The sequence below is a fragment of the Mixophyes fleayi genome, chromosome 1, assembly GCF_038048845.1.
Source record: "Mixophyes fleayi isolate aMixFle1 chromosome 1, aMixFle1.hap1, whole genome shotgun sequence".
NCBI lineage: Eukaryota > Metazoa > Chordata > Amphibia > Anura > Limnodynastidae > Mixophyes > Mixophyes fleayi.
In genome coordinates, this window is record NC_134402.1 from 45,803,287 (window position 1) to 45,816,952 (window position 13,666).

The 13,666-nt window shown below is 42.6% G+C and overlaps 1 protein-coding gene across 2 annotated transcripts in view; it reads left to right on the forward strand.

Annotated features, from left to right (window-relative positions):
• The window catches only part of LOC142136854 (uncharacterized), a 358,937-nt gene that overhangs the window by 122,541 nt on the left and 222,730 nt on the right, over positions 1-13,666 (forward strand). For both annotated transcript variants that reach the window (XM_075194706.1, XM_075194707.1), the window contains exon 7: positions 12,526-12,665. In XM_075194706.1, the coding sequence (XP_075050807.1) occupies positions 12,526-12,665 (140 nt within the window). The remainder of the gene's footprint in view (positions 1-12,525; positions 12,666-13,666) is intronic.

Below are 13,666 nucleotides of genomic sequence, written 5' to 3' on the forward strand. Positions count from 1 at the left end.
GGCTGGAGTGCCAGGAATGATATTGAGTATCCACTGGCTACTTGTTTCAGCTTGGCTACAAATTGGTTTGTGTAGCCACGAACTATGCTGTGCCATGTTTTCAACCAATTGAATTAACCACACTAAAATGTATTTTCTCTGCTCCCTGGAAGATCTGTTGCCTATGGTAGTAGCCAAAAGTTTCTGTAGGCAACTCATCCTGATCCTGCAGTCATGCCACAAAATCTCAGTAGCACAGTAGCAGCATTCCTGATGCAGTTCTTACATTGTGAGCCATGGGTAGACCTTATTGCTGAATCCTCAGGTGTAGTATTGGACTAGGGCATGAAGAGCCCACCAGGGGAATGCAGGGAAATGAAATAGTGACTCCTGGCGAATTGTCAGAGAGTTGTGGGAAACCATAAGATGGGCTGAAAGAACGAAGAGCCACTGCCCCAATTACCTTACTTTGGGCACATTGCCAGAAAGAAAGAAGAATCACTCAGTTGACCAGGGCAGTGATTTTCCTTTCTTTCAGACATACTGCATGGACGGATAGTGGGATGGGGCAGTAATAACATTCTGGGGTAGGAGACGTGTCCCACCAGGGATTTCCCTGATACCCCGGTGGGCCATCGATGATGATCAGGGGGGAATATGCTAAGTTTCTACTAGTAGAAAATCACAAAATGTGGCGTCAGACTGTTATGTTAAAATGAAGATGTACCCATTTATTTCCTTTTCTTCTTTTTTTTTTTAAAGTTTTATTTTTTAAAAGGTCAACAATGAGCATCAGTCCGAGATAGAATCCACTTCAGTTGAGTTATGCATATTCAGAGACTAATACATTCAGTGTATATCATAAAGAAAAGGTATTGAGCAAATTTTTACTATAAAGATAGTAGGAAGAAGAAACAGAAAAGAGGGGCTAGTCAGAGGAAATTGGACAGGATAGATTAAGACTAAGGGGCGGTGTGGCAAACCGCCAATAGAAGAAAAGAAAATGAGAGCAGAGCAAGAGATCGAAGAGAAGTGGGGGGAGGCAGGGGGAAATTGGTAACAGGTTAAGGAGGGGTATCAAGTGGAATGTTGTAGTCATAGGTCTGTTATGGCTGACAGCAAGTGTCATAAACTTGTAGAACAGGTCACAGAGGTCTTCGCCTATAGCAGCCGCCTTTCCCGTAGAGCTGAACATGCTCACAGGTACTCGGATGCCCCCAGGTCTTAAGCTCAAAGTAGTACAAGTTTATAACCCTACCGCAGCGCAGGCGAGGGCCAGGTGGAAGAGGTCAAATGAGCCAAGGTCAAGGGGTACAGCAGGCAGCGGTGGTGTAGTCGAGGCAAAAGGTCAGGGCTGGCGGCAAACAACGAATCCAGGTAACAGGCAGAGATCAAGGTCACAGACAATACAGCAGTCCAGTACACGGTCCAAGGTCATACACAGCAAGATCAATCCAAAGGCAGAGAAGGGGAACAGAGCAGGGAGCAGGTAAGTATGCACAGAGCAGGAACTATAACCGGCAGTGAGGCCCAGTCCTCACTGCCTTAAATACTATGCTGAAAAATCAGAAAGGAGGAGGACAGGGGTGACAATCAGCCTCAGGAGGCTGCTAATTAATTACTAGCTGGGAACTAGCATAGGTTATATCACAAACCAGGAACATGTATAAATGACAAATAGAATCATGCAAGTGCTCCCCCTGGAGTTGGAGGATGTCCCTACACCCTCCTACTTTATGCCACAAAGATAACAGTCCATAGAATCTAATGCACGTGCTTGGCTGCTACCTCACGCCAGGATGTGGCGTACCACCGCGGCTCGGAACAAGGTCAAAAGGAGTTTGGATTTGAAAAAATTATATCCACAGCGCCCAGACTTTATTAAATGATTTTGAAGTATTATGCAATATGCATGTCATAAACTCTATTTTGTATGAGTGCCAAACTCTATTAATAATTGTCTGCATAGGAGGCATGGTAGGTTGTTTCCAATTAGTGGCAATTTGACACAGTGCAGCAAAAACTATGTGACGTAACATTTTCGTTTGATGTTTGGTAGCAGGTGGAATTCCAAGTCGGAGAAAGAAAAATCTGGGAGAGATTGGTATGTCAACCTGCAGAATCTGAGATGCGAAGTTCCGTAGTTCCGACTAGAATGGGGCGAGCTTGGGGCATTGCCACCAAATATGGAGGAAGGACCCTTTCCAACGAACATCCTCTCCAACATGAGCTGGATGAGTCCGAAAAGATTTTTTGTAGTTTGGTTGGGACCAAGTACCAACGATAAAGAAGCTTATAGGCGTTTTCTTTCAGCTTCAGACAGATTGAACTAGAGGCCATGTTAGATTTTATATCATCCTCTCTATCTAGGGGGCCTCCCAGATCCTCCGCCCAAGCTCGCTCATGGGAATCTTGGATGTCTGAGTCAGGAACTCTCAGCTCCCTGTATAGCTGAGAAATAAGGCCACTAGTAGAGGATCGCCAGAGGAAAAGTGACTAGAAAGAGGTCAAAGGCCTGATTCTTAAAGATAATTTAGTGGTGGAATGAAAATTTCTTAAAAAAAAAAAAAGTGTTGGGAATGTTGAATTTGGTTTTTAGGTTTTCAAATGAGGGAAAAGAAGTATCTTTAGTGATATCATTAAGATAGTAAACATCGTACCTTTTCCAAAAATCAAAGGACGAGATTATACGACCTGGCGGAAAATCAGGGTTATAAAAAAGAGGAACGATAGGGCTAGGAGCCGGGGCGAGATTAAACTTTTTGTTTGCTCGCTTCCAGATAGAGAGCGAATGCGATACAATTGGGTGTAAAAAGCGGAGAATTCCATAAAATACATTGGGCAAGTTGCACTGCCAAGAAATAGTTTTTAAAATTGGGGACCCCGAAGCCACCATCCCGTGTTGATCTCTTTAGGACAAGGAGCCGGACTCTTGGACGTTTTCTACCCCATATAAATTGTGAAGTATAATGTTGCAAAAATTTTAAAACATAAGGGGGGATGCATAGGGGAAGGGCTTGAAAGAGATATAGTAACCTGGGCAAAATGTTCATTTTGATTGAAATGATACGTCCTGTCCAGGAAATTAGATTTTTACTCAAGGGGGTAAATGTATCAAGCTGAGAGATTTCCGTCGGGTTTGAAAAACCAATCAGATTCTACCTATCATTTATTTAGTACAGCCTACAAAATGATAGCTAGAATCTGATTGGTTGCTATAGGCAACATATCCACTTTTCAAACCCGCCAGAAAACTCTCAGCTTGATACATTTACCCCCAGGTCTCTAAATCAGATTTAATTTGGGATAGTAGTTTTGGGTAATTAGCTTGGAAAAGCTGACTATATTGTTTAGTTATGTAGATATCAAAATATTTTATCTTTTTTTTGTTCCATTTGAAGGGGAATTGTTGAGTGAGAGAAGATCTAATACTATTTGTGAGATAGAAATCAAGAGTTTCTGTTTTTTGTGGGTTAATTTTGTATCCCGATATGTCACTGTACGTTTTGATGTCTGCAAGAAGGGGAGGAAGAGAAAGCGGGATCCGAGAGAGTCAAAAGAACATTTTCGGCACATAATGATATTTTATGTTAGGATTTCCTTGTTTTAACTCCATGTATCGCCCCGTTAGATTGAATTTTTGCTGCTAATGGTTCAATTAAAGGAGAAAAAATTAAAGGTGAAAGGGGGCATCCTTGCCGTGTCCCATTAGAAATTGAAAATGTGGGAGAAGCGACTCTGTTGGCCACTACCGTTGCTCTGGGAGATTGGTATAAAGCTAACAGGCCATCTAAAAACTTACCAGAGAAACCCATTGACCGCAAAACTCTAGACATAAAGGTCCAAGAGATGCGATCAAACGCTTTTTCAGCATCAAGTGCCATAATCAGTGACGGTAATCTACCAGAGTGAATAGAATGTATGGGGTCAATAGCCCATCTGGTGTTATCTATAGCTTGGTGGCCAGGTAGAAATCTGACCTGATCTGGGTGGATCAGGGAGGGGATGAGAGTTTTTAAGCGGTTAGCTAAAATTTTTGCATAGATTTTAATGTCCACGTTTAGTAAAGATATAGGTCTGTAATTGGAACAGGAGATAGGATCTTTATCTGGTTTTGGTATGACAACAATAGTGGCCAAGGTCGTCACCTCATTAAAAGGTGAACCCATTAAGATATTGTTAAAAAAATCTGTCAAATGTGGGCAAAGGTCTCTGGCAAATTTTTTATAATATTGCGCTGTGAATCCATCAGGGCCTGGAGCAGATGATGATTTCATCATTTTTATCGCTGAGATCTATCTGGGTGATATCTGCATTCAAAAAATTGATATCAGTGTCTGAAAGATGTGGTAGTGAGAGAGATGTTAAAAAAGATGTAATTTCTGCGTCAAGAGATTCGACAGAGGCTGAAGTCTCACGGAGATTGAATAATGCTTTATAGCAGGGGTGGGCAAACCTGTCCTCAAGGGCCATATCCAGTTCATGTTTTTAGGATTTCTGTCTGTAGAAACAGGTGGGATAATTACTGACCCAGCCAAATAGATTAACTCAGCTGTACATGATTAAAGAAATCCTAAAAACATGAACTGGATATGGCCCTTGAGGACAGGTTTGCCCACCCCTGCTTTATAGTAATCATGAAATTCTTGAGCAATTTGCACTGGGTCATACTTAGGCTGCGAGTTAGGAGATTTTTTGAGTTTTGTAATCTGTCCTCGAGATTGTTTCTGTCGCAGTTTGTTAGCGAACATTGAGTCAGCTTTGTCAGCCTTTTTCTAATATTGCAGATTTAATTTTTTGAGGGTATTCGTTGATCTACGAGAGAGAATTGCATTTAGCTCTTACTCCAGAAATTTAAGTTAGTAATGTCGTGGATGGGTGAAGTTTATGCTGAGCGAGAAGGAAATTTAATTTTATCTCAAGGGAAAGAATTTCTTGAGATGCTAATTTTTTTGCTGCTGAGGTTTTACTCATCAATCTGCCGCGAATGGTAGCCTTATGGTCTTCCCATAAAATGCCTGGTGCGATTTTCTCCGAAGTGTTGAGTTCAAAATATTCTTTGATTGCGTCCTTAATTTCTTGATGGGTCAACTGGGCCAACAAAAGGGAGTCGTCAAGACGCCACCCACGAGGACGTGGAGCTAATATTATTAAATCAAAATTAATATGTACTCCTGCACAGTCTGTCCAGGTAAAAGGGGAAATTTCTGCATTCAATATTGTTTGAGTGAGGGAGAGACAAAAATCATATCTATGCGGGAGTAACTACCGTGTGGGGCAGAGTAATGTGTAAAATCTTTTGCATCAGCGTTTATCAGATGCCAAGTGTCATGTAGCGCTAAATTGCGTATACATGTTAATAAGGATTGGGAGTCTTTTAAGGAAGAAGAGGGAGAATTTTGGCTGGAAGAACCAGAGGACCTATCTAATGTTGGATGTAAAATGGTGTTAAAATCTCCAGTGAGAATTATATGACTCTGTGTGACCCAATACGGTTAAATACTTCTGAGAGAAAAGAGCTTTGACCCTGGTTTGGTGCATAAAGAGAGATCAGCGTAATTTGCTCAGAACAAAGTGTGCCTATCAGAATCAAGTAACGTCCCTCTGGGTCAGAATGTGCTTTGGTTAGAAGAAAGGGAACTCTATTATATATTTAAATTGCTACTCCACGCTTTTTGCAGTCCTCAGAGGCAAAAAACATTTGAGTATATAGCTTACTTTGAAGACGAGTATGCTGTCCAGTGAGGTTGGTTCCTGAAGGAAAACTATATCGGCTCCATCTCTCCTGCAGGCCCCCAAGACCACTGCACGCTTAGTAGGGGAGTTCAAGCTGTTGACATTAATCAAGAGCACTTTGAGCGCGATGGGTGTTGGAGATAGCGTGAGATTTACATAATATCAGCAAAAAAATAGACATTAATAAATTGAGATCGATAATAAACATCAGTCCACCTGGTTTTTAGGGAGAGGGAAGGGGAGGAGGGAAGGAAGCCACAGGTAAGAAGGAGATGAGAAGAAAGATGAGAAAGAGGCTTAAGTAGGCCTTAACCCTCAGAGAGGAAAGCCCCTTATAGGGCTATCAAAGAAATAATAACAAAAATACATTGCAATATTAGTAAGGATGCTTGTGGGGGGTGGTAAATTTAGTGAGATGTTGGCTGACCATACGAGGGGCCATGAGAGACTATCCAGCTCAATTGGCTAGTGTAGCTAAAACATTGTTGGAGTGAGTGATTGACCAGAGGGGAGGGGTGGTAAAAAATTAAAAGAGGCAAACGAAAATTTGGGAAAGTCAGGGAGGGGTAAAAAAAAAAAAATTAAAGGGGAAAAAACATGACCCATAATGTAACATCAATTCTATAACAACAACAACAACATTACTAACTGATGATGTCAAGCCTGGGTACCAAAAATACTATTATACTGCTGAATTCTAAGTCCCATAAGGGGACGTAATCTACAGGCTGTAAAAGGCCTGGTGTAAGTAACAAAAGTTAAATTGATTATTCGCTGCCAATGGCGTTTACCAACCGACTAAAAGAAAAGAGACAGCAGGGATCTTGTAACCTAGGAGGACACAAGGTAATCAACGTGTGAGTGCCTGAGCCTGTAAGAAGGAGGATGGGTCCTATTACAGGTTTTCAAGGGTTCACGGTCAGTCTGGTGCCGCCGGAGATTTTGCAGACCACCTTTCCACCGTTGTCCACTCGGAAGGAGGTGCCGAATCAGATCTTGAGGGGTTACTATGTGTTGTAGAAGAGGTGAGATCTGGAAGAATCTTGAGTTTGGCAAGGATATCTTGCCCTTGAAGTAGGGATTTGACATATAGGATAGAGTTCCCTGCAAACACTTGAAGTTGGAATGGAAATCCCCATCTATATTGGAAGTTATGTTGACGGAGTATTCGCGTCACAGGCTGTAAATCTCTGCGTTTCTGGAAGGAGCCAGATCTTGAAATATCTGAAGCTGCATATCTTGGAAGTCGATCGTATCTTTGGATCTAACTGCATTAAGTATTTTTTCTTTCGTTTGATAATAATTCAGCCAAACAATTATGTCTCGCGGGCTTTGATCTGCCGTTGGTTTAACTCTGAGCGCTCGATGCACACGATCCATCAGAATTTCTCTGTCTAGTAGATCAGGAAGCAGATGTTTGAGGCGGGAGAGGAAGTCTGGTATAGAAGAGTTAGCAACCGACTCTGGCATATGACGGATCCTCAAATTATTTCGCCAAGATCTATTCTCTTGGTCTTCTTGCTTCTCTTTCACAGCATCCATTTCAGAGCAGATGTCACACACCGGCCCCGTGGACGAGTACCGGCGTTGTTACCCCTGTCTCATAAACGGTGACCACGGTATATTGGATCCAGTGTTTTAGCCTTAGTCTCCATCTGGTTCTATTCTACACATGTGTCAATCATTATTCTCTCATTACCTCCCACTCGCTCCTATTGGCCTTGATGCTTTTTGAGCACTATTTAAACCTTCCAGTTCCTGCTCTCTGGAACCTGTTCTTCAAGTTACTTACTCTTGTCAGGATTGGGCTTTCCTCGTGTGACTTACCCATGGTTGCTGTGCATCATTGCTTCAAGATCTGCTGTGTTTAATCACTGGTGCCTTCGTTGGAACTTTTGCTTTATCGGGTCTCCACTGCTGCATTCAGTGTCTCTTCTACGGCTTCATTCATTGGACTTCTCCGCTTCACTATTGTAACTCCAAACTTCACTAGTGTCAGAATCACTCTGCGGAATTGAGGATACCTGCCAGCAGTTGGCGCTACTGAGTACTGAGGTCCGGAGTCTAACACGCCCCTGGTTTTCACCAGGAACCCCCGCAAGGAGGTATGGACTTTGTCGCAAGGGACGCGCAGGTCGCGGCCCTCAGTATCAGTCAGCTGGCGAGGTAGCAATTGAGGCAGCGGTGACAGCCCACCAGGATGCAGGATGGAAGAGTAGTTAACAAGCCGGGTCACAACCAGAGGAACGGATATAGCCAAATCAGAAGCAGGAGAATGGTCAGGAAGCCGGGTCAATACCAAAAATCAGTCTAAGCCAGAATCAGGAACCAAAGGAGAAGTCAGGAACAAGCCGGGGTCAGAATCCAAATAACAGCAACACAGGAACAAACGCTGGAGCAAGGCTGAAGACCAAATACTCTGGCACTAGACATGTGTCAGAGGCTGCTTTATGTACCCTAAAGTGTCTCCTGATAGGGTTAGGGAGATTTTGGCGGTAACACATGCTGGCTGCAGACAGGTGCGCAGAGATAGCGTCCCGCTGCTAGGCCAAAGGACGTGGTTGCTGAGAAGATGGAGGCGTCCGTCTCCTGCACCAAGTGTCAGTGCGGAGACGGCTGAACTACCAGCTAACGGATCAGCTAAGTCTTCATTATTGCTGTTTCTACTGAACTGCTGTTGTATCAGTAAATCAATTACTGTTACCTGAGTTACTCTTTAAACGGATCAACTAAGTCCTCATTACTGCTGTTTTCACTGAACTGTAGCTGTATCAGTACTCAATTGTTGTCACCTGTGTTACCACTTATATGGATCAACCAAGCCTTTCACTAGTGCTGTTTCTACTGAACTATTGCTGCAATCCAACTGTGGTTGCTTGAGTTATCATTTAAATGGATCAGCTAACTCTGTTATTATTTCCGTTTCTACTGAACTGTTGCCGTACCAGCTATTCTTCTACCATTGTCCTGAGTTACCGTATATACTCGAGTATAAGTCGACCCGAATATAAGCCGAGGCACCTAATTTTACCACAAAAAACTGGGAAAACTTATTGACTCGAGTATAAGCCTAAGGTGGGAAATGCAGTAGCTACTGGTAAATTTCAAAAATAAAAATAGATACCAATAAAATTACATTAATTGATGCATCAGTGGTTGATTAATGAATGAGTATAGATGTATTGGATTTGTACAGTATAAAGCAAATATAAACAGTAGATAGTATAAATATGGCACAGTATTAAACAGAGGTAAATGTTACAGTGTTCAACATGCAGAGCAGTATTTCTAATGGATGCTGTAGGTATTGCACTGATAAGAGTGTCCGTGCCGCTGGTAGATGGATGTAAATAGTGCTTCTGCCTGTATTAACTTTGGCAGCCTGGAATGCACAGTAGGGGCTGTAATGGTGAATGTGTATCCCGTTCAGATGTGACAAAAGTATGCAATTACCTTCTGATGGTAGTCAAACTACCATTATGGTGGATGCCAGGGGTCTTGTGCGCGGTCCCGGGTAGGTTGGATAGACCGGTCTGAGCAGGAGCGATGTCGATATGGCTGTGAGGTCAGGCGGGCAGCGGTGTCCTGTCCGGGCGGTGTGTGAGCTGGCACTGAGTGCTTGGTAGTTTCCCCGCTGGTGGCTCCGATCTGTGTTTTTGCCGGGCAGCATCTGTTCCTGACGTGGCTCTGCGCAGTGTGACGTGATGTCAGAGGTCACGCTCTGCTGCATCCTGCATTGCTCTCAGTACGGCACCTTCTCTCCCCACTAGGAATGCCGCTCACTTAGATCACCCCGAGCATCACTCGAGTATAAGCCGAGGGGAGGCTTTTTCAGCACAAAAAATGTGCTGAAAAACTCGGCTTATACTCGAGTATATACGGTACCACTTAAAGGGATCAACTAGTTCTTCAATATATGTGTTTCTATTAAACTCCTGCTGTGCCAGTAACTCATCTGCGGTTGCTCTGGGTTACCATCCAAATGGATAAGCTTGTTCTTCATCACATTTGTTTCTATTGAACTGCCGCTGTATCAGTAACTCAGCTGTTGTTTTTCTGAGTTACCATCTGAACAGATCTACTGGTTCTTCATCAATACTATTTCCATTAGACTGCTCTTCTCAACTATCAACTAACTTCCTCATTGTTATTGTCCTCAGTGAACTTTACCTGTTATTGTCATATTTCTTTATATCTGGCTCCACCTATATTTCTGCCTCACTCATTCTGGGAACCGCGACCTGTAATAGATGTTTCTAAGCCCATGCCCTCTCCTAGGGTCATGGTAAAAAGCACCTACCGCTAGACTCCACGCCCCAGTTCGAGCAGACATCATCTGCAGGTATACAGGACTCACTAAATTCTCCAGATTTCGTGACAGCGGAGCAGTGCTAGTTCTCGTTCAAAGAACGTTTGAGCCCAGCAAATATCGCACATTTTTGATTCAAGAGTGTCAGTTCTAGTGCCGAGAGCTGCAATTTCTGATTTGAAATCAACAATCGCTTTCTTAAGTTCTTGCTGGAAAGTAAGTTTAATGTATTGCACTAAGTTAGTGATAGCTGCCTGAACTATGGGATCTATGCCATTATCCAGCTGAGAGATAGGACTTGAAGAGCGAGATTGATCAGGTGGCGGTGAGGAGGTTGATACCTTCTTAGAAGCGAATGTGACTATAGAAGCTGTATTTCCTCCAGCGTGCTTCCTATTTTTATAGGTCATTTTGAATGCAAGTTCTATTCCAGATTTTAGAATCTGCTGGTTGACTCCTGTGTATATCTTTTTCCTCTCAGACCTCTCCTATCAGGGCGATGAAAAACAAGGGGGTTGGAGTGGTAGGGAAAAGGGAACTCTGGTCATTTTCGTAGAATTGGTTAAAGCATTCTGCTTAAATCATCATGGCCCCTCAGGCTCAGAGACCCATTGAGGGTTTACATCGGATTCCTCTCTGCGGGGCTATAGGAATTTTTCTCAGAGCATCAGTATGTCCCAAATACTGATGATAAAGTTGAGAATATAATATAATATAAGAACGATGTTATTTGCATGAGCAGCCACAGGGTGACAGTAGATTCCCACAGTGAGGATTTGGGATCAATCTGGTCTGTTCAATCAGATTGTTGACCCACGCAGAGGTGGAGGTGAGGTACTTAAAAGAAGTGTTACTCACAGTTCGCTGTGATCAGTATTGTGCATCTGTAAGCTCTCGGGCAGAACTGCTGCATGCCAATATAGGGGCAGGTGGAGATGACAGCGCCACTTACTGGAGGCTCCAGGAGGATATCAGGCTGGACGCATGAGAGACTGGAAAAAAAGGCAGTGATGGTGTCTGCAACTTCCGGTATCGCCAGGCCACGAGGCTTTGCCCTAACAAGCTGCGCCCGATATTCAGAGGATCCACACAGGTGAGTACTCAAGCTGCAGACTGGGGATTACTTTCTCCTCACTGGGATCGCGAGTCCCGCCGCGCCTCTCACACCGTCGCCCGCAGCCGTGTCACAGATGGGTTTAATATTGTGGGGGTCTCTCTGTTCGATAACGCCCCAGCTTTAGTCTGAGGAGCCTTGTTTGATTGAAAGGCTAGCTCTCCAGAGGTTCTCCTAACCGCGATTATACTGCAGCGCATAGCAGACACAGGGGACTCACTTGATCTGGCCCTGCCGGGCACATCAATGGTGATAAAACCCACCAATATGGAGGTGGCAGATGGCCCAGTCTTTCACCGCAGTATCTGTTATTTGTTTTTGGGGATAGGTGTCCACGAAAAATCAGGTTATAACGGAGGCAGAGGGAGAGCCTCTCTAACATGCAACCATTCGGAATGGTTGCTAAACCACGCCCCCTTCTTATTTTTTACATTTTTATTTTAATTGTTATTCACTTAGTTAATTAACTTGAGAGTGGAGACTTTAAATGAAGGTTATCTCATCTTCCTTAGGCACCAAATTATGCTAATGCCTTACTTATGCATATGGTGGGTCCTTGTTTTGGTTGATTCAAGGCAATTGACACATTTGCCCTTGTAATAAAATTGCCTTAATAGCATAGTTACCTACTCTCACATGTACAGGAACTCCCACATTAGGCTGATATCACCAGGACGAGAGCAGGCAATTCTTATGCAAGGGCATAAGTGTCTGCAAAATGTACGAGTAAGTACTGTGATAATGCAAATGTCATGTTTACGTTGCATCCTCTTAAGTGAACATTGAGGTCCTGAGTCATTAAGGAGAGCAAAGCATAAAAAAGGAGTAACTTTGCACATGGGCAAAACCATGTTGCAATGGAGGGGAGGTAAATTTAAAATGTGGGGACAGATATATAGTTGTGGTAGGGCATGTCCTAGATCAACTTTAAATTTCAGTGTAAAAATAAAGCTATCAAGTATTTGTGTGCTAGTGGAAAAAACAGCCAGTATTTAACTTATGTGCAAACTAATAAACTAATTTGCATTCCTTGCATTGTTACATGGTTTGTCCCGGAGAACATTTACTTCTTTTTTTGCCTTACTTTCCTTCATGACTCAAGCCCTGAGTGAGCAGGGATGTGGATGATGAAATTATTGTCACCATAGTCTTGGCGACCCGCTTGATGATGGAAATTGCATTATCATGTTTCTACCCACCTTTTCATACCTCTGTTACTGCATCTCTCCTAAGGGAGATTTAGAAAGTATTAGTAGTGCCCATATGCTTAACGCATGCAAGGTGATTACCTGTTCTGCTACTGAATTTATCCTGCAGTAGTTAATGAAAATGTTAATTGACAGCTTATGTTACTGGCAGAATGTCTATTTATTTCATTATTTATCAGGAAAGAAATTGAGAGAAGCTATGAATCTACTACAAAATGTGTCATTCATTTGAGATACGGAACCCTTTATCAGATGAAAGTGGACTATTTTAATGATGTAGATCTTAGACAACAACTATTTGAGCTGTTCACAAAACAAGGTACGTTTTATTCTGTTTTTTATTCTGTTATTGATTATTTGAAGCAAAAGATTCTAAATGTATTGTAGGCATCATATAAATCCCTGATGCCCATTCCGTTACTTACTCTTTGTATTTTTCTTACCATCCACAATATTGTTTTCTACAAAGGCTTTATAGTGCACTCACATTCAAGAGATGAAGCCTGGTGCATACCGGTGGCTGTCATACTTCCGGCACTGGAAATGTCAGCACTTGTTCTGCCGGCATGAACATTTCGGCAGGCCATATGCCGACAGTTCCATTGTGCTGACAGGTTCACAATGTTGATAGTGTGATCGGCCTGTTTGGGGTATAGCCACCAGACCTGCCTCCATTACTCTTTTAATGTCAGCATTGTGATTAGCGACATTGACAATGTTTAATAGGACTAGTTACCTCTTTATGACATTGGTGACGCAACAGTTATTTGTTATGTACTTTTTCATGTTCAATTATATGTTTTTTTGTAGACCATTTAAATAAAGAACTTTTATTCTCTAATAAACAGTTTTGTGTGGGATAGCAGAAGTTATACCCTTTCCAAAAGTTTACATACTTGGGGGGGGATTCAGTTAGTCCCGGAGTGCCTCCGTAACATTCGCGAAGGCACTCCGCGGTACTGTAACATCGCCTGTTTCTCTTCACCCCCCCATAGGGGTGCAAGGAGAAATCTGCGATCTTACAGTACTGTATTAACAGAAAAACTGTGAATTCCCCCCTTGGAGTCCAACATTCAAAAAGTTTGTCGGGTCCCCCTGAAATTTTGTGTAAGATATAGCGAGGAGAATGCTGCAGATATTATTGGACTTTCCTTATTTCTTTTAAATTAGAAAGGTGCTTTTACAAGCCTTCTCTACACAAGGAAAACATGAAAACCCCAGAGAGATTCTCTAATACTGGCAAGTGAAAAATAGTTGGCTACAATAACTTTCTAGTACTTTTCATGCTGATTTTCAAAAACAAAAATTTGAGTTTTTCAA